The following is a 21,160-nucleotide window of genomic DNA, read 5'->3' on the forward strand; positions in this document are numbered from 1 at the left end:
TCCTGTCAGCTGTGTATGGGGATTGACAGTGTATCTGGATCCTGTCAGGTGTGTATGGGGATTCACAGTGTATCAGGATCATACCTGGTGTGTATGGGGATTCACAGTGTATCAGGATCATACCTGATGTGTATGAGGATTCAGAGTGAATCATGATCCTGCCAGGTGTGCATGGGGATTGACAGTGTATCCGGATCCTGTCAGGTGTGTATGGGGATTCACAATGTATCAGGATCTTACCTGGTGTGTATGGGGATTCACAGTGAATCATGATCCTGCCAGGTGTGTATGGGGATTCACAGTGTATCTGGACCCTGTCAGGTGTGTATGGGGATTCACAGTGTATCAGGACCCTGCCAGGTCTGTCTCGGGATTCACAGTGTATCAGGATCCTGCCAGGTGCGTATGGGGATTGACAGTGTATCAGGATCCTGCCAGGTGTGTATGGGGATTCACAGTGTATCAGGATCCTGCCAGGTGTGTGTGGGGATTCACAGTGTATCAGGATCCTGCCAGGTGTGTATGGGGATTCACAGTCTATCAGGATCCTGCCAGGTGTGTATGGGGATTCACAGTGTATCAGGATCCTGCCAGGTGTGTATGGGGATTCACAGTGTATCAGGATCCTGCCAGGTGTGTCTGTGGATTCACAGTGTATCAGGATCCTGCCAGGTGTGTATGTGGATTCACAGTGTATCAGGATCCTGCCAGGTGTGCATGGGGATTCACAGTGTACCAGGTTCCTGCCAGGTGTGTATGGGGATTTCACAAGTGACAAAGATCAGCAGCTGAATTAAGTGAAATAATGCAACCTCCACATATTTATGGATAATTCAGAAATCTTATGATCTGTAATTTGAATCTACACAGAATAGTTGAGTATTGATGACAAATCTAAACGAGGTTAATTTCTGTTCCCCAGCCCTTGAAGTTCTGATTCCCAGATTGTGACAATCTCCAATAAATGACTGCAGTCAAACATTCTGATTCTCAGAAGTGAAATAAAGGGTTTGAAATCCCCATTTCATCACTTACCTTTCAGGTGACTGGGTATTTCAGATAAACCTCGTCCGATGTTCATAGAATCAAATGGATCAGGACCTGTTTAAATCAATGAGCTTTCATGAAATCAGATCTGTGTAATATTATAGTAAATTCTACAGTGTTTCAATCTGAAATTGAATTCAGTGTGTCATTTTACCGTACCAAGTTCCTGCATCTGTTTCAGTATTTTGTCCAACTTTGGTATCACAAGGTGCATTTTCACAAAGGATTCCCACATCACCCTTCGGGCCCGAGAGCCTTTCTCCATCACCAGATTTAGGAGAAGTTTGGAACTGTCCGCCCTGTTTCCCTTCTCCACGAGATCAACGACTTTCTGTCAAGAATAATAATGAATATATTGGTCTCTCCTTTTCCCAGTCCCACAAAAACTGTTTCCATTTTGTTTTTAGACAACACAAGAGTTATACCCGAACCGTTCCCCTGCCCTTTATACAGATACTGAACGATCCACTGGGGATTTTCACCTCTTCGTATCATTGTTTCAGATTCACTGTATTTTCAGTTTGATCCATTTCTTTCCTATTTGACTTGTTTCTATTCTGTCACATTCTATGATTCTCAGATCTGATATCCTGTTAGTTCTGTGATGTTTAAATAATCCAAACTCATTCTGTGTCCCTCCCACTTACCCGATGTTCCTGTCCACTGAAATGCCTCGCGTATGTTAACAACGAGCTGACTCCGTCCACCACTTCTTCAATAGCCTGTTCTAGTCTGTCCCGGTAGAATTTCGTCAACTGGAACAGCTGGTAATTGTCGCACTTTGTCAGGAACTCAGTGATTGGATCTGTGAACAAAAATGGACAAAACTAAACACATTATTGTCTTTCCATCCGGGCGGCTACATTTCCTCATATACCAAACGGATGAAGCCGCCTTGTGAGCCACATTATCAAACACCTTCTGAAAACCCATGTACATCGCCTGTGCTGCATCCCATCCATCTATATGGTCACCTCTCAACAAAGCTGTATTAAATTTGTCAAATACGGCTTGTCTGCAGCGAATCAGTTCCTGCCGCCCCCCCCCCCCCCCCTGATCTTCCCCTGTATCTCTAAATGTTCACTAATTTTACCTGGAATTACAGATTCGAGGAGTTTGCCCACTACTGACAGAGACTAATTGGTCTCCAGTTACCGTTGAGCCTCTCTCCTTATTTTACCAGACATATTACTTGGGCTCCTTCAGTCTACCTGGATATTTTTGATAACAATCGAGGATTGAGAAATTGTGGTCAGGGTCCCTCCTATCTCCTCTCTAACTTCCTTTAACAGCCTCTGGTGTGTTATCTCTGGGCCCAGTGATTTATCCACCTCAGCGAAGTTTCTCAGATCCAAATCCTTCTCTAATTATGGGCCCACATCCTCTTCTAGTGCACCAACACTTCCACTTCCACCATCATTTTTAGAAATTAAAGGAAATATTTTGTATCTCCCCAAACCTTCATCCACAACTAGTTTCCCCCAGTTCCCCTCTATCTCACCTCCACTGATTGCTGGCCTGCAAAACCCACCGAGAATTGTGCTATTTCCCTTCCTATTACTTAACTGTGTACATATGGATTCTATCTTAACACAGCTCCCTGGAACAGCCTTATGTTCTACACCTCTCCATCCCTCTGTCCTCCTTTAAGACTCTTCTTAAAACCTACCTCTTTGTCCAAGCTTTTTGTCTCCTGTCCTCATATCTCCTTATTAGATTCAGTGACAAATTGTGTTTGATAATCGCTCCCGTCACACACCCTGGGTCGTTTTACTACATTAAATTTGCAACATAAACACAATTTGTTATTGTTCCAGCTCTGTCATAGAACCTTTATTAATACTGAAGACCAGGGGTATTTTTCTCTCCCCTCAAAATGTTATAACCAGGAGCATTTCGCTCTGAGCCTTGTGTGAACTCTGGCCCTGTCTTACAGATACTAGATCACATCTGTCATGTTTCTGATTTTCCGAATGTGTTTGGAATGATTTGTTTATTCACAGACATAACACACAATCCTAACTCCGATTTTTTGTAATGTTGACCCATTTTCGTTTCTTGTTTTTTTTAATACCAAGTGACTTTCTCCCTCAATATTTCAAAACCACCTTCCTTTTTACCTGCTAATAACTTTTCACTGTTTCATAAATCTTCGTTCCTGCTCCAGGTTTCATTAATTCCACTCTCTTGTCTCAGATCCGGAGTTTCCCCATCCTCCAGTCATATCAGCTGAAACCCTCCCACTGCTCCATTCACCCAGTCTGTAAAACCATTGTTGGTCGGTTCAGACCGTGACCGTCCCTTCCCTTCCCTTCTCGCTGAACTCACGCCAGTCCCCAAGACCGTGAACCTTTCCCTCCTGCTCCATTCACCCAGTCTGTAAAACCATTGTTGGTCAGTTCAGACCGTGACCGTCCCTTCCCTTCTCCCTGAACTCGCTCCAGTCCCCAAGACCGTGAACCCTTCCCTCCTGCTCCATTCACCCAGTCTGTAAAACTATTGTTGGTCGGTTCAGACCGTGACTGTCCCTTCCCTTCTCCCTGAACTCACTCTTGTCCCGAAGACCGTGTACTCTTCCCTCCTGCTACAGCCCTGCAGCCACACATTTGCCTACCTCCTTAAGCAGCCCAGTGCAAACCAATTCGGAGATCACCAGCGAGAGGCCTTGTTTTTAGTTTAGACCCTGAGCCTTAATATTCCCACCATAAATGTATTTCTCTCCGTGTTATTGATTCCGACCATAACTATTCACTGCTCTCGTTTCCATCCCAGAGATGGTCCCACCTGTTCCAGGATGTTCTTCCCTCTGACACCAGGGAGGCAACTTACCATTCGGGACCTGCTCAGTGCTACAGAAGAGTCTGTGTATTCCCTGACTATGGAATATCCCACCACTATCATTCCACCATTCCTGTGACCCACCTGCCTCTCACCCCCTGCCCCACGCGGGGTGTCCCCCTGCTGCCCGATCTCACACTGTTACTCAGGAAGACCATCCTCTGAGTCACTGTCTCTAACCACCTTACAGTCCCCAACACCAGGTATCTATTGGACAGTTCCAATACTCAGGAGATCCCTCCACCTGTGACTGCACTGTCCCTCGAGATGGTAACTCACTTCCCCCTATCTTCACAGTATCTGCGCAGTTACCTCTTCCAGTGTGAGCTGCAGGTTCTTGCTCGTGATCTGGACCCTTTGTCAGGACAGAAATTCAATTTTGAAGAATTTGCTGAACCTACCTGTGTCCATTCTCATTCTTGTTGAAGATGTTGGCTTTTCTCCCCTGTTTGAAACTTCAGCCATGGTGGTGACAAATTCCCAGATTCTGATGCTCTGTAATAAATATAATATTAATAGGAGAGTTAGACAGAAATATTAAAATGAGCAGGAGAGCGTTCCCTTGTTAAACATGTTACAAAGCCCCTCTTCCCCCATCAGTGCAACAGCTGTTATCTCTAATATCGAGCATTTCCTGAGTGTTATGATCAACACTCCACATCTGGTGTGACACAGACAGCTGCCCCGTGAAATCCAGTAAGTCCCGCTGATCTCCACAACCCAGTTACTGTCGGCCGAGACTCTGCACTGGGAGGGCCCATTTGTAAGCTTCACTCGCACATTGCAGATCAAAAACAGCTTTATTCCTCAGGTAGTTAATATTCTGGAAGGAAATATGGAGCAGGGTGATCATTGGTGAATTAAATGACCCTTCACTCGGTTTAACACAGTCTGGTGATATTGTATTATTTTATTCACATAAGTATTTGGTATTTTTGATTTGTTGAGTTTTGATTTTAAATCCTGTTACTTTATGAATATGATATCTATCCACATATACAATATATAGCAGAGTGTGATTCCTCTGGTCTGTATGGGCAGTGACAGTGTGCGTGTGTTCATGGAGATGTGTCCTAGTTGGTGCTTCTGTTAGAAAATATTCATCACATTCCTCATGGTGTCAGCAGCTGATTAATGAGCACAGTAGGAGGTGAGAAGATTTACCACTGTTCTAATATTAACACTAGTGAGCACTGTCGGAGGTAAGATTTATCACTGTTCAATTATTAACTGTAATGAGCACTTTAGGAGGTAAGGAGATTTACCACTGTTCTAACATTAACAGTAATGAGCACTTTAGGAGGTGAGGAGATTTACCACTGTTCTAATATTAACACTAATGAGCACTGTAGGAGTTTAGGAGATTTACCACTGTTCTAATATTAACACTAATGAGCACTGTAGGAGGTGAGGAGATTTACCACTGTTCTAATATTAACACTAATGAGCACTGTAAGAGGTGAGGAGATTTACCACTGTTCTAATATTAATGTTATGAATTGTGTAACTTTAAACATTTCGGTGATGCACAGTCCTAATTTATGGAATGTCGCCAGGGTTCTTACAATCTCAATAAACACCATAAATCGTCAAGTGGCAGATTGTACTGTTTTTATACAATCACCTGTGTGTGTCTCGCTGTGTGCGTGTATCTCACGGACGTGCCGACCAATCAAACTATCAGTCAATGTCCTTTCCTTTCATCACTGTGGAAATGTAAAAGTGATTATGTCTCGGATCAGTAATTTCTCCAAACTATAGTTGAAGTTATTCACCGGCATTAATTTATAACCAAGTTTGGGATTTTGTAAAATTCAGTTGCTGCTGTTTCACTCACACTGACACTAGTATAAAAGCACACAACAGCAACAACTTGCATTGCCACAGAACCTTTAACCTCGAAAAAACATCCCAAGGTGCATCACAGAAGCCGAATCAGAATGAAAATGGCCATCATTTTGGTCGAAGAAATCGGTTTTCGGATGGTCTTTATTCTGACACAACCCACAAAATAATCAAATGGAAGAAATTTTACAAATCTTTATTAAAAATAAAATTTCCCCATCATTTTATCACCAATTTATATTGAAATGATAATAATTTAATTGAACTGCAAACGTGAAATCCAGAAATAGATTTACTGATAGGAAATAACATTGTGTAAAACTTCGCATCCAGTTCAGAATTGCAAGATGATTTATTTTGATAGCTGGATATGAAATATATTTCAATTCGGTAACGCTGTTTGGTACTACATTGATGTGGAGATGCCGGTGATGGACTGGGGTGTACAAATGTAACGAATCTTACAACACCAGGTTATAGTCCAACAGATTTATTTGAAAATCGCAAGCTTTCGGAGGCTTTCTCCTTCGTCAGCTGAGTGTGGGATTCCACGGAAGGTACAGCATTGATAGTCATAGAACAATGCCTGGTGATTACAGATAATCTTTCCAACTCTATATTCAGTAGTCTGGTACCTAATGTTTCACTGTCTGAACACTGTTCAATCCCGTTGATTGTCTTGACAACGGGCAGTTGGAAAGATTATCTGCAATCACCCAGGCATTGTTCTGTGACCATAAATGCGGTAATGTTCAAGGATTCCGACACTCACCTGACGAAGGAGAAAGCCTCCGAAAGCTTATGATTTTAAAATAAAGCTGTTGGACTATAACCTGGTGTTGTAAGATTCGTTACATTGGTACTACATTAACACAGAGTGTAATATCGATATTATGGGGACCATAAAGACGGGTTCTTTCCGAGTTGGTGCTGGACGCGGGGAGACACTATATATCTGCTGGGCTGTCCCTCAGACTGGAGTCACCTCTTAGATCAGACCCCTTCACTCTAAAACACACATAAGATTCATTTGTGACTGTGTGTTTTGAGACAGAAACTGATCTCACTTCACATTTCATTGCACGGCCTCATGCTGGATAATTGTACTCGGTTATCAGACTCTCCCAGTCTCATTCTCACCATTTCCCCCCTTACCTTGTAACATTTCTGGACTGTCGACAGGACCAGTGTTTATCTGAGGAAATGGGACTTTCTCTTACCTTTCTCCCCAGTCGATCTATGGAAGCTCTTTGAATCGGAAGGGTTCTCTCTGGTTGCTGCTCTCTCAATCCTGTGCTGATTCACCTGCTGTTGTTCCTCAGTCGACAATCCCTGTTTACTTCCAGCTGTGAACTTTTCGCAATCACTCCGTCATTCACCGGGAGATCTAATGATGGCAGGGCAGAAAATGAGACCAATATTGACGGTGTGAAGTAGAATGTAATGTGCACTTTTCCTCGAATGTTTAATTAAAATAAAAGTAATTGAAACTTAAACAATTGAATAACAAATATTTGATTGAATGAACAAACTGTTTGATGAACTCTGTTCCACATTCCATGTCTCTTTACCACCCCGACCACAATATGTGATCGTTTCATTCTCCAGCCCCAGTTAGAGGCAATTCCTTCTCCATGTCCTGCCCCTGTTTTGGGGATCACATTTGCTATTTTTGAATCAGTGGCCATTCCTTTATATTTTCTGGCTGAACTCCATCCATGGGCCAGATTCCCAATTTCCAAGTGTATTTTAGTGGCATCATCGACAAACAGGGAGAGTTGATGGGACAATATCCTCAGCGACATGGTTCGACCCACAGAAGGCAGCTGTACTGCCCCAACACCGTGACTGGGAAGTGTGACTATTTTAGTGAGTTCACTTCACTGAATATTTACATAACATAACATGGGACTGATTTATCACAGAAAGAAGAGATTTCCCCTGCTTTGAGTGTTACTGTTTATTGTGGACACTCCAATGAGTAAAAGTCCTGTTCACAGCTGTGGACTGGGTTTCTAACCGTCTTGAATTGACAGTTCCTGACTCAGAGGCTGGATGTTTCTCCAGTTAGCTGCAAATTCCAAAGTTATGGCATGTGGGGGTGGGGACGGAACGTTTGTAACTACAAGTGAGAGCTTTTATTTGGAATATTTAACCGTCAAATAATTATTATCTGTAATAACAACACCTCAGTGTGGGAATGTGGAGGGAACGTTGACCATATTTAAGAGAACAAGAGAAAATAGAAGCTCTCAGCAATTAACTAGTTTTTATTTTGCTATAAATGGTCATTGATGTACACAACTGGACGATAGATTACAACTCATTCACATGCCTGTAATAAAATATTTCTGATTAGATAAAATCAGGATCAGTAAGTGAATGATTTGAAGTAGAACGTGTGGACAAATATGGCCCACTCTTAGTTTTAGGATAAATCAAATCACTATCCCCAAAAATATCAATAGTTGATGGGGAATTGGAATTGAAAGATTTCTCGGGGCCACTCTCCAAACACAATGGATATGATCGAAGAACTCACACATTAGCGAGGGCACGGTGTCACCCAAGGATGAAATTCTCCCGTGTCTGATACAACGGAGCGGGGAGGGCACTGTGTTACCACAGGATGACAGTTTACACAAGAGGCGGGGCAGGCACTCGAGGGCACACCGACCCCAAACGATGGCAGTGCACCATATGAGAGAGAGAGGAGGCGTGTGTATATCAGTCAGTGACTCTTTGTGTGTTTGATAGAGAGAGATAGGGGAAGTGCTTGCGTATCTGTATCAATGAATGAATCTGAATGTGTGTGCGTATATGAGAGAGGGAGCGTGAAACAGATTTTATCAGTGGGCAACTGAGGATTGTATAAGTATGAGAGAGAGACAATGGATGCCTCTGTATAACTGTGAGACTCTTAATGTGCGTTTATGTGTCTATGAGAGAGACAGAGCGAGAGAGAGAGGATGCATCTGTATATCTGAGTGACTCTGAGCAGGTGTGTGTATATGTGATGGAGGGAGACACAAAGTGTATCAGTAAGGGACTGACTGAGTGTGTGCGTATGTGAGAGGCAGAGAGAGGAGAGAGAAAGAGAAAAGAGTGAGTGTGTGTGTGAGAGAGGGAGACAGAGGATGCCTCTGTATATCAATGAGTGACAGAGTATCTGTGTGTATTTTCTGTTGGGGAGAAGCAGCAGGATGATGAAATCTAACCTTTAACCATCAACCACTTCTAAAATCCTACACAGACCGGTATTTAACAAGTTAAATTTCCAGAAGATACTTTTCCATATCAAACGTTGAATCAGACAAAGCAAGTGCAGACAACGTGCAAAGTACAAAAACCTCTTGCTCTTATCGATGAAAAGTTGGAGGAAGTGAGTTCCCAAAAACGGAAACCGTTCGCCTCTGTCTCTGCAAGTTTCAGCATGTTGCTTTTACTTTGTGTCACTCAGGGGCAGACATTTTGAAACCCTCTCAGTTCCCCCTTCAATTTGTTTTTTTTACAAGAAGGTTTATTCAATTCCACTGTGTTCTGATTAAAGGAGCTCTGGGTTTCAATTCGATCCTAACATTCACCTGAGAATAATGGGATCAACGGCATTTGGTGTTGATTAATTCTCTGCATAAGGTTTTATCTTTCATTCTGATCACCATCCGGTTCTACCCAGAACCGTGTGTGCGACGAGCTCTGCACTTAATGCAGAAATGTGTTTCCTTCGATATAATCCCCCACTCTGAGACATTCTCAGTCACTCACCCAATTCATCCAATGAAAAGACTGAAGCGACATGAGATCTGGTCCGCACGGCTCCTGTCCCCAGTGAAGACCCTGGTACTCGGGGATTCGGCTGATCCCCCGCCTTAATCTCCCTGTCCCCAGTCAGGACTCTGATACTCGGGGATTTGGCTGATCTCCCCGCCTTTCTCTCCCTGTCCCCAGTCAGGACTCTGATCGTCGGGGATTCGGCTGATCTCCCCGCCTTGCTCTCGCTGTCCCCAGTCAGGACTCTGGTACTCGGGGATTCGGCTGATCTCTCCGCCTTGCTCTCCCTGTCCCCAGTGAAGATTCTGATATTCGGGGATACTGCTGATCTCCCCGCCTTGCTCTCCCTGTACCCAGTGAAGACTCTGGTACTGGGGGATTCGGCTGATCTCCCCGCCTTGCTCTCCCTGTCCCCAGTCAGGACTGTGGTACTCGTGGATTCGGTTGATCTCCCCGCCTTCCTCTCCGCTCGACACAATCTGAGTGGAGCCCTCCAGGGCGTGTCAGCGCACATCAACCTCGCTGTCACCTCTTCCGCTGAATGTTACTGACATTTTAAGATCGTGAGGCGCATAACCCGAAACCTCGCGTTGCCTTTACTCTTCCTACCTGATGATTCACGTGGTTTTGATGCGAGTTAAGTTTCGTATTAAGTGCTCAAATTATGTAAATGCTTCGATTTACAATCCCCCCATTGATTTGAAGCAGACAGAACAGAAGGAGACCATTCGGCCCCTGCTGTCTGTGCTGGCTCTTTGAAAGAGCTATCCATTTAATCCTACTCCCCTGCACTTTCCCAATGGTCCTGCAACCTTTCTCCTTTACAAGTGTTTATCCAATTCCATTTTGAAAGTTACTAAACAAATTTGTTCACCGCGAGCGACTGGACAGACAGAGCATCGGTTATAGACAGAGTCATTGGGGTAGATTTTAAACACGAATCTGCTTCCACAGCCCTATCAGGCATTCGGTTCCAGATCAGAAAAACTCGCTGCGTAAAGAAAATTCCAATCATCTCCCCCCTGGCTTTATTGCCAATTCTCATCAATCTGCGTCCTCTGGTTAGCGACCCTCCTGCCAGTGGAAACAGTTTCTCCATATCTACCCAATCAAAACTCCACTATGAAATCTCCACTTAACCTGCTCGAAGAAGAACAAACCGAGATTTGAAGTTCCTCGGGCCAGACGCAGAAAATTGCAGGATATTCGCTGGAAGTTAATGTTACTGAAGTCAATGGAAATTACTGAGGGAGATAGTGAATGGGTGACCAACAGACAGAGGAAGGGTAGGAAGGCAGTGCAGGGGTCCCCTGCGGTCATCTCCCTCCAAAACAGGTATACCGTTTTGGATACTGTTGTGGGAGATGGCTCACCAGGGGAAGGTGGCAGTGGCCAGGTTCATGGCACCGTGGCTGGCTCTGCTGCACAGGAGGGCAGTAAAAAGAGTGGCAGAGCTCTCGTGATATGGGGACTCGATTGTAAGGGGAATAGACAGGCGTTTCTGCGGACGCAACCAAGACACCAGGATGGTATGTTGCCTCCCTGGTGCAAGGGTCAGGGATGTCTCGGAGCGGCTGCAGGACATTCTGGAGGGGGAGGGTGAACAGCCAGTTGTCGTGGTGCATATAGGCACCAACGATATAGGTAAAAAACAGGATGAGGTCCTACAAGCTGAATTTAGGGAGGTAGGAGTTAAACTAAAGAGTAGGACCACAAAGGTAGTAATCTCAGGATTGCTACCAGTGCCACGGGCTAGTCAGAGTAGGAATGACAGGATAGCTAGGATGAATACGTGGCTTGAGAGATGGTGCAAGAGGGAGGGATTCAAATTCCTGGGCCATTTGAACCGGTTCTGGGGGAGGTGGGACCAGGACAAATTGGACGGTCTGCATCTGGGCAGGACTGGAACCAATGTCCTCGGGGGAGTGTTTGCTAGTGCTGTTGGGGAGGGTTTAAACTAATGTTGCAGTGGGATGGGAACCGATGCAGGAAGTCAGTGGGAAGTAAAGTGGTGACAGAAACAAAAGGCAGTAAGGGAGAGTGTACAGAACATGACCGGACAGATGGTCTGAGAAAGCAGGGCAAAGACCAAGGGAAGTCTAGATTAAACTGCATTTATTTCAATGCAAGAAGTCTGATGGGCAAGGCAGATGAACTCAGGGCATGGATGGGCACATGGGACTGGGATGTTATAGATATTACTGAAACATGGCTAAGGGAGGGGCAGGACTGGCAGCTCAATGTTCCAGGGTACAGATGCTATAGGAAAGATAGAGCAGGAGGTAAGAGAGGAGGGGGGGTTGCGTTCTTGATTAGGGAGAACATCACGGCAGTAGTGAGAGGGGATATATCCGAGGGTTCGCCCACTGAGTCTATATGGGTAGAAATGAAAAATATGAAGGGAAAGATCACTTTGACAGGATTGTACTACAGACACCCAAATAGTCAACGGGAAATTGAGGAGCAAATATGTAAGGAGATTACAGACAGCTGCAAGAAAAATAGGGTGGTAATAGTAGGGGACTTTAACTTTCCCAACATTGACTGGGACAGCCATAGCATGATGGGCTTGGATGGAGAGAAATTTGTTGAGTGTATTCAGGAGGAATTTCTCATTCAGTATGTGGATGGCCGGCGAGAGAGAGGGCAAAACTTGACCTCCTCTTGGGAAATAAGGAAGGGCAGGTGACAGAAGTGTTAGTGAGGGATCACTTTGGGACCAGTGATCATAATTCCATTAGTTTTAAGATAGCTATGGAGAATGATAGGTCTGGCCCAAAAGTTAAAATTCTAAATTGGGGAAAGGCCAATGTTGATGGTATTGGACAGGAACTTTCAGAAGTTGATTGGGAGAGTCTCTTGGCAGGCAAAGGGACGTCTGGTAAGTGGGAGGCTTTCAAAAGTGTGTTAACCAGGGTTCAGGGTAAGCACATTCCTTATAAAGTGAAGGGCAAGGCTGGTAGAAGTAGGGAACCTTGGATGACTCGGGAGATTGAGGCCCTATTCAAAAAGAAGGAGGCATATGACATGCAGAGGCAGCTGGGATCAAGTGGATCCCTTGAAGAGTATAGAGATTGCCGGAGTAGAGTTAAGAGAGAAATCAGGAGGGCAAAAAGGGGACATGAGATTGCTTTGGCAGATAAGGCAAAGGAGAATCCAAAGAGCTTCTGCAAGTACATAAAGGGCAAAAGAGTAACTGGGGAGAGAGTCGGGCCTCTTAAGGATAAACAAGGTCATCTATGTGCGGAACCACAAGAGATGGGTGAGATCCTGAATGAATATTTCACATCGGTATTTACAGTTGAGAAAGCCATGGATGTGAGGGAACTTGGGGAAATAAATTGTGATGTCTTGAGGAGTGTACATATTACAGAGAGGGAGGTGCTGGAAGTCTTAACGCGCATCAAGGTAGATAAATCTCCGGGACCTGATGAAATGTATCCCAGGACGTTATGGGAGGTTAGGGAGGAAATTGCGGGTCCCCGAGCAGAGATATTTGAATCATCGACAGCTACAGGTGAGGTGCCTAAAGATTGGAGGGTAGCAAATGTTGTGCCTTTGTTTAAGAAGGGCGGCAGGGAAAAGCATGAAACTACCAGATTGTCGTAAAAACCCATCTGGTTCACTAATGTCCTTTAGGGAAGGAAACCTGCCGTCCTTACCCGGTCTGGCCTATATGTGACTCCAGACCCACAGCAATGTGGTTGATTCTTAATTGCCCTCTGAAATGGCCTAGCAAGCCACTCAGTTGTAAAATCTCGCTACGAAAAGTCATAATAAGAATAAAACCGGACGGACCACCCGGCATCGGACGACTAGGCACCGGACACGACAACGGCAAAACACCAAGCCCAGTCGACCCTGCAAGGTCCTCCTTACTAACATCTGGGGACTTGTGCCAAAATTGGGAGAGCTGTCCCACAGACTAGTCAAGCAACAGCCTGACATAGCCATACTCACACAATCATATCTTTCAGCCAACGTCCCAGACTCTTCCATCACCATCCCTGGGTATGTCCTGTCCCACCGGCAGGACAGACCCACCAGAGGTGGCGGTACAGTGATATACAGTCAGGAGGGAGTGGCCCTGGGAGTCCTCAACATTGACTCTGGACCCCATGAAATCTCATGGCATCAGGTCAAACATGGGCAAGGAAACCTCCTGCTGATTACCACCTACCGTCCTCCCTCAGCTGATGAATCAGTCCTCCTCCATGTTGAACACCACTTGGAGGAAGCACTGAGGGTAGCAAGGGCACAAAATATACTCTGGGTGGGGGACTTCAATGTCCATCACCAAGAGTGGCTCGGTAGCACCACGACTGACCGAGCTGGCCGAGTCCTGAAGGACATAGCTGCTAGACTGTGCCTGCGGCAGGTGGTGAGCGAACCAACACGAGGGAAAAACTTACTTGACCTCGTCCTCACCAATCTACCTGTCGCAAATGCATATGTCCATGACAGTATTGGTAGGAGTGACCACCGCACAGTCCTCGTGGAGATGAAGTCCCGTCTTCGCACTGAGGACACCATCCAACGTGTTGTGTGGCACTACCACCGTGCTAAATGGGATAGATTCAGAACAGATCTGGCAGCTCAAAACTGGGCATCCATGAGGCGCTGTGGGCCATCAGCAGCAGCAGAATTGTATTCCAGCACAATCTGTAACCTCATGGCCCGGCATATTCCTCACTCTACCATTACCAACAAGCCAGGGGATCAACCCTGGTTCAATGAGGAGTGTAGAAGAGCATGCCAGGAGCAGCACCAGGCGTACCTAAAAATGAGGTGCCAACCTGGTGAAGCTACAACTCAGGACTACATGCATGCTAAACAGCGGAAGCAACATGCTATAGACAGAGCTAAGCGATTCCACAACCAACGGATCAGATCAAAGCTCTGCAGTCCTGCCACATCCAGTTGTGAATGGTGGTGGACAATTAAACAACTAACGGGAGGAGGAGGCTCTGCAAACATCCCCATTCTCAATGATGGCGGAGTCCAGCACGTGAGTGCAAAAGACAAGGCTGAAGCGTTTGCAACCATCTTCAGCCAGAAGTGCCGAGTGGATAATCCATCTCAGCCTCCTCCCGATATCCCCACCATCACGGAAGCCAGTCTTCGGCCAATTCGATTCACTCCACGTGATATCAAGAAACGGCTGAGTGCACTGGATACAGCAAAGGCGATGGGCCCCGACAACATCCCAGCTGTAGTGCTGAAGACTTGTGCTCCAGAACGAGCTGCGCCTCGAGCCAAGCTGTTCCAGTACAGCTGCAACACTGGCATCCACCCGACAATGTGGAAAATTGCCCAGGTATGTCCTGTCCACAAAAAGCAGGACAAATCCAATCTGGCCAATTACCGTCCCATCAGTCTACTCTCAATCATCAGCAAAGTGATGGAAGGTGTCGTCGACAGTGCTATCAAGCGGCACTTACTCACCAATAACCTGCTCACCGATGCTCAGTTTGGGTTCCGCCAGGACCACTTGGCTCCAGATCTCATTACAGCCTTGATCCAAACATGGACAAAAGAGCTGAATTCCAGAGGTGAGGTGAGAGTGACTGCCCTTGACATCAAGGCAGCATTTGACCGAGTGTGGCACCAAGGAGCCCTAGTAAAATTGAAGTCAATGGGAATCAGGGGGAAAACTCTCCAGTGGCTGGAGTCATACCTAGCACACAGGAAGATGGTAGTGGTTGTTGGAGGCCAATCATCTCAGCCCCAGGACTTTGATGCAGGAGTTCCTCAGGGCAGTGTCCTAGGCCCAACCATCTTCAGCTGCTTCATCAATGACCTTCCCTCCATCATAAGGTCAGAAATGGGGATGTTCGCTGATGACTGCACAGTGTTCAGTTCCATTCGCAACCCCTCAAATAATGAAGCAGTCCGAGCCTGCATGCAGCAAGACCTGGACAACATCCAGGCTTGGGCTCAGAAGTGGCAAGTAACATTCGCGCCAGATAAGTGCCAGGCAATGACCATCTCCAACAAGAGAGAGTCTAACCATCTCCCCTTGACATTCAACGGCATTACCATCGCCGAATCTCCCACCATCAACATCCTGGGGGTCACCATTGACCAGAAACTTAACTGGACCAGCCATATAAATACTGTGGCTACGAGAGCAGGTCAGAGGCTGGGTATTCTGCGGCGAGTGACTCACCTCCTGACTCCCCAAAGCCTTTCCACCATCTACAAGGCACAAGTCAGGAGTGTGATGGAATACTCTCCACTTGCCTGGATGAGTGCAGCTCCAACAACACTCAAGAAGCTCGACACCATCCAGGACAAAGCAGCCCGCTTGATTGGCACCCCATCCACCACCCGAAACATTCACTCCCTTCACCACCGGCGCACTGTGGCTGCAGTGTGCACCATCCACAGGATGCACTGCAGCAACTCGCCAAGGCTTCTTCGACAGCACCTCCCAAACCCGCGACCTCTACCACCTAGAAGGACAAGAGCAGCAGGCGCATGGGAACAACACCACCTGCACGTTCCCCTCCAAGTCACACACCATCCCGACTTAGAAATATATCGCCGTTCCTTCATTGTCGCTGGGTCAAAATCCTGGAACTCCCTTCCTAACAGCACAGTGGGAGAACCGTCACCACACGGACTGCAGCGGTTCAAGAAGGCGGCTCACCACCACCTTCTCGAGGGCAATTAGGGATGGGCAATAAATGCCGGCCTTGCCAGCGACGCCCACATCCCGTGAACGAATAAAAAAAAAGCCTGGGAACTACAGACCGGTGAGCCTGACATCTGCACTGGGTAAGTTGTTCGAGGGTATTCTGAGGGACAGGATATACAGGCATTTGGAGAGGCAGGGACTGATGAGGAACAGTCAGAATGGTTTTGTGAGAGGAAAATCATGTCTCACGAATTTGATTGAGTTTTTTGAAGGAGTAACCAAGAAGATAGATGAGGGATGTGCAGTAGACGTGGTCTACATGGACCTCAGCAAAGCCTTTGACAAGGTACCGCATGGTAGGTTATTACATAAGGTTGAATCTCATGGGATCCAAGGTGAGGTAGCCAATTGGATACAAAATTGGCTTGATGACAGAAGACAAAGGGTGGTTGTAGAGGGTTGTTTTTCAAACTGGAGGCCTGTGTCCAGCGGTGTGCCTCAGGGATCGGTGCTGGTTCCGCTGTTGTTTGTTATTTATATCAATGATTTGGATGAGAATTTAGGAGGCATGGTTAGTAAATTTGCAGATAACACCAAGATTGGTGGCATTGTGGACAGTGAAGAATGTTATCTGGGATTGCAACGGGACCTTGATGAATTGGGCCAATGGGCCGATGAATGGCAGATGGAGTTTAATTTAGATAAATGTGAGGTGATGCATTTTGGTGGATCGAATTGGGCCAGGACCTACTCCGTTAACGGTAGGGCGTTGGGGAGATTTATAGAACAAAGAGATCTAGGAGTACAGGTTCATAGCTCCTTGAAAGTGGAGTCACAGGTGGATCGGGTGGTGAAGAAGGCATTCGGCATGCTTGGTTTCATTGGTCAGAACATTTAATACAGGAGTTGGGATGTCTTGTTGAAGTTGTACAGGACATGAGTAAGGCCACACTTGGAAAACTGTGTGCAGTTCTGGTCACCCTATTATAGAAAGGATATTATTAAAGAATGCAGAAAAGATTTACTCGGATGCGACCGGGACTTGATGGTTTGACTTATAGGGAGAGGTTAGATAGACTGGGACTTTTTTCCCTGGAGAGTAGGAGGTTAAGGGGTGATCTTATAGAAGTCCATAAAATAATGAGGGGCAGTGATAAGGTCGATGGTCAAAATCTTTTCCCAAAGGTAGGGGAGTCTATAACGAGGGGGCATAGATTTAAGGTGAGAGGGGAGAGATACAAAAGGGTCCAGAGGGGCAATTTTTTCACTCAACGGTTTTTGAGTGTCTGGAACGAGCTGCCAGAGGCAGTAGTAGAGGCGGGTTCAATTTTGTCTTTTAAAAAGCATTTGGACAGTGACATGGGTAAGATGGGTAGAGCGGGGTATGGGCCAAGTGCAGGCAATTGGGACTTGCTCGTGGTACAAACTGGGCGACATGGACATGTTGGGCCGAAGGGCCTGTTTCCATGTTGCAACTTCTATGATTCTATGATTCTATGAAATCAGGAATGTGGGAAATCTAAACAGTCAGTATTTTACAAAAAACTAGGAAACAATTTGGACTGTTTAAATTAAGGGGCAACCTTTCATTCTCCGTCTCTCCGCCTCCCCCCGCCCAGCACTGTTCAAAGTAAGGGGCTCTCTGTCATTCTCCCACTCCCCCCTCCCCCCTCCACCCACCCATCACTGATTAAAGTAAGGGTCTCTCTGTCATTCGCGCTCTCCCCCCTCCCCCTCCAATCACTGATTAAAGTAAGGGGCTCTCTGTCATTCTCCCTCACCTCCCTCCCCCAACACATCACTGATGAAAGGAAGGGGCTTTCTGTCATTCTCCTGCTCCCCCACCCATCACTGATTAAAGGAAGGGGCTCTCTATCATTCTCCCTCTCCCCCCTTCCCCCGCCCATCACTGATTAAAGTAAGGGGCACTCCCTCATTCTCCGTCTCCCACACCCATCACTGATTAAAGTAAGGGTCTCTCTCTCATTCTCCCTCAACCCCCTCCCCCCACCCATCACTGATTAAAGTAAGGGGCTCTCTCTCATTCTCCCACTCCCCCTCCCCCACCCATCACTGATTAAAGTAAGGGGCTCTCTCTCATTCTCTCTCTCACCCTCCCCCCATCCATCACTGATTAAAGTGAGGGGCTCTCTCTCATTCTCCCTCTCCCCTTTCCCCCCGCCCATCACTGATTAAAATAAGGGGCTCTCTCTCATTCTCCCTCTCTCCCCTCCCCCCCACCCATCACTGAATAATGTAAGCGGCTCTCTCTCATTCTCCCTCTCCCCTCTCCCCCCGGCCTTCACTGATTAAACTAAGATGCTCTCTCTCATTCTCAGTCTCCCTCTCCCCCTCACCATCACTGAATAAATAAGGGGCTCTATCTCATTCTCCCTCTCCCCCCTCCCCCCGCCCTTCACTGATTAAAGTCAGGGGCTCTCACTCATTCTCCCACACCCCCCCTGCGCCAACCATCACTGATGAAAGTCAGGGGCTCTCTCTCATTCTCCCCCTTCCCCCACACATCACTGATAAAAGTAAGAGGCTCTCTCTCATTCTCCCCCTCCCCCTCCCCCACCAATCACTGATGAAAGCAAGGGGCTCCCTCTCATTCTCTCCCTCCCACTCCCCCCACCCATCACTGATGAAAGGAAGGGGCTCTCTCTCATTCTCCCTCTCACTCTCCCCCGCCCATCACTGATTAAAGTAAGGGGCTCTCTCTCATTCTCCCTCTCCCCCTCCCACCACCCAATACTGATTAAGGAAAGGGGCTCTCTCTCATTCTCCCTCTCCCTCTCCCCCGCCCATCACTGATGAAAGCAAGGGGCTCTCTCTCATTCTCATTCTCCCTCTCCCCCCTCCCCCACCCATCACTGATTAAAGTAAGGGTCTCTATCTCCTTCTCCCTCTCCCCCCTCCCATCACTGATAAAAGTAAGGGGCTCTCTCTCATTCTCCCTCTCCCCCTCCCCCCACCCATCACTGATTAAAGTATGGGGCTCTCTCTCATTCTCCCTCACCCCCCGCCCATCACTGATCAAAGTAAGGTGATCTCTCTCCTTCTCCCTCTCCCACTCCCCCCACCCATCACTGATTAAAGTAAGGGGCTCTCTCTCATTCTCCCTCTCCATCTCCCTCTCCCTCTCACCCCACCCATCACTGATTAAAGTAAGGGGCTCTCTCTCATTCTCCCTCTCCCTCCTCCCCCCACCCAACACTGATTAAAGTAAGGGGCTCTCTGTCATTCTCCCTCTCCCCCTCCCACCGCCCATGACTGATTAAAGGAAGGGGCTCTCTCTCATTCTCCCTCTCCCACCTCCGCCCACCCATCACTGATTGAAGTAAGGGGCTCTCTCTCATTCTCCCTCTCCCCCTCCCCCCCGCCCATCACTGATTAAAGGAAGGGGCTCTCTCTCATTATCCCACCCCCACCCCCTCCCCCCGCCCATCACTGATTAAAGTTAGGGACTCTCTCTCATTCTCCCTCTCCACCCTCCCATCAATGATTAAAGTAAGGGGCTCTCTCTCATTCTCCCTCTCCCCCTCCCACCACCCAGCAATGATTAAAGGAAGGGGCTCCCTCTCATTCTCCCTGTCCCCCCTCCCCCACCCATCACTGATTAAAGTTAGGGGCTCTCTCTCATTCTCCCTCTACCCCTCCCCCCACCCATCACTGATTAAAGGAAGGGGCTCTCTACATTCTCCCCCCCTCCCACCGCCCATCACTGATTAAAGTGAGGGACTCTCTCTCATTCTCCCTCTCCACCCCGCCCATCAATGATGAAAGAAAGGGGCTCTCTCTCATTCTCCCCCTCCCCCTCACCAACCTAAAACTGATTAAAGGAAGGGGTTCTCTCCCATTCTCCCTCTCCCTCTCCCCCTCCCCCTCCCCCCACCCATCACTGATTAAAGTAAGCTTCTCTCTCTCATTCTCCCTCTCCCCTCTCCCTCCACCCATCACTGATTAAAGTAAGGGGCTCTCTCTCATTCTCCCTCTCCCCTCTCCCTCCACCCATCACTGATGAAAGGAAGGGGCTCCCTCTCATTCACCCGCTGCCCCCTCCCCCCTCCCATCACTGATGAAAGTAAGGGGCTCTCTCTCATTCTCCCTCTCTCCCCACCCCACCCAACACTGATTAAAGTAAGGGGCTCCCTCTCATTCTCCCTCTCCCCTCTCCCCCCACCCATCACTGATTAAAGTAAGGGCCTCTCTGTCATTCTCCCTCTCCCCCTTCCCCTCCCACCGCCCATCACTGATTAAAGTAAGGGGCTCCCTCTCATTCTCCCTCTCATCCCCGCCCATCACTGATTAATTTAAGGGGCGCTATCTCATTCTCCCTCTCCCTCTCCCCCCACCCATCACTGATGAAAGTAAGGGGCTCTCTCTCATTCTCATTCTCCCTCTCCCACTCCCCATCACTGATGAAAGTAAGGGGCTCTCTCTCATTCTTCCTCTTCCAACTCCCCCTCCCCATCACTGAATAAAGTAAGGGGCTCTCTCTCATTCTCCCTCTCCCACTGTCCCAAAACATCAATGATTAAAGTCAGGGGCTCTCTCTCATTCTCCCTCTCCCCCTCCCCCCCGCCCATCACTGATTAAAGTGAGGGTCTATCTCTCATTCTCCCTCTCCCCTCTCCCTCCTCCCATCACTGATTAAAGTAAGGGGCTCTCTCTCATTCTCCCTCTCTCCCCACCCCACCCATCACTGATCAAAGTCAGGGGGTCTCTGTCGTTCTCCCTCTCCCCCCCGCCCATCGCTGATTAAAGTAAGTGGCTCCCTCTCATTCTCCCTCTCCCACTCCCCCTCCCACCGCCCATCACTGATCAAAGTAAGGGGCTCTCTCTCATTCTCCCTTTCCCCCCGCCATTCACTGATTAAAGGAAGAGGCTCTCTCTCATTATCCCTCTCCCCCTCCCCCACCCATCACTGATTAAAGTAAGGGGCTCTCTCTCCCTCTCCCTCTCCCCCCTCCCCCACCCATCGCTGATTAAAGTAAGGGGCTCTCTCTCATTCTCCCT

General features: G+C 47.4%; 1 protein-coding gene across 4 annotated transcripts in view; it reads right to left on the bottom strand.

The window, feature by feature from the left end:
* The window catches only part of LOC137315449 (NACHT, LRR and PYD domains-containing protein 3-like), a 75,587-nt gene that overhangs the window by 14,564 nt on the left and 39,863 nt on the right, over nt 1–21,160 (bottom strand). Inside the window, exons 1-6 of one of the 4 annotated variants that reach the window (XM_067980130.1) lie at nt 9,496–9,969; nt 6,951–7,117; nt 4,287–4,380; nt 1,695–1,852; nt 1,207–1,378; nt 1,036–1,101 (exon numbers count right to left, since the gene is read on the bottom strand). In XM_067980130.1, coding sequence (XP_067836231.1) covers nt 1,036–1,101; nt 1,207–1,378; nt 1,695–1,852; nt 4,287–4,350 — 460 coding nt within the window. In that variant the 5' untranslated portion in view covers nt 4,351–4,380; nt 6,951–7,117; nt 9,496–9,969. Of the gene's footprint in view, nt 1–1,035; nt 1,102–1,206; nt 1,379–1,694; nt 1,853–2,716; nt 2,821–4,286; nt 4,381–5,509; nt 5,840–6,950; nt 7,118–9,495; nt 9,970–21,160 lie in introns of those variants that run through there. The other 3 variants (XM_067980129.1, XM_067980132.1, XM_067980133.1) reach the window with 3 other exon arrangements.

The sequence above is a fragment of the Heptranchias perlo genome, unplaced genomic scaffold, assembly GCF_035084215.1.
Source record: "Heptranchias perlo isolate sHepPer1 unplaced genomic scaffold, sHepPer1.hap1 HAP1_SCAFFOLD_55, whole genome shotgun sequence".
In the NCBI taxonomy this organism is placed as follows: Eukaryota; Metazoa; Chordata; class Chondrichthyes; order Hexanchiformes; family Hexanchidae; genus Heptranchias; species Heptranchias perlo.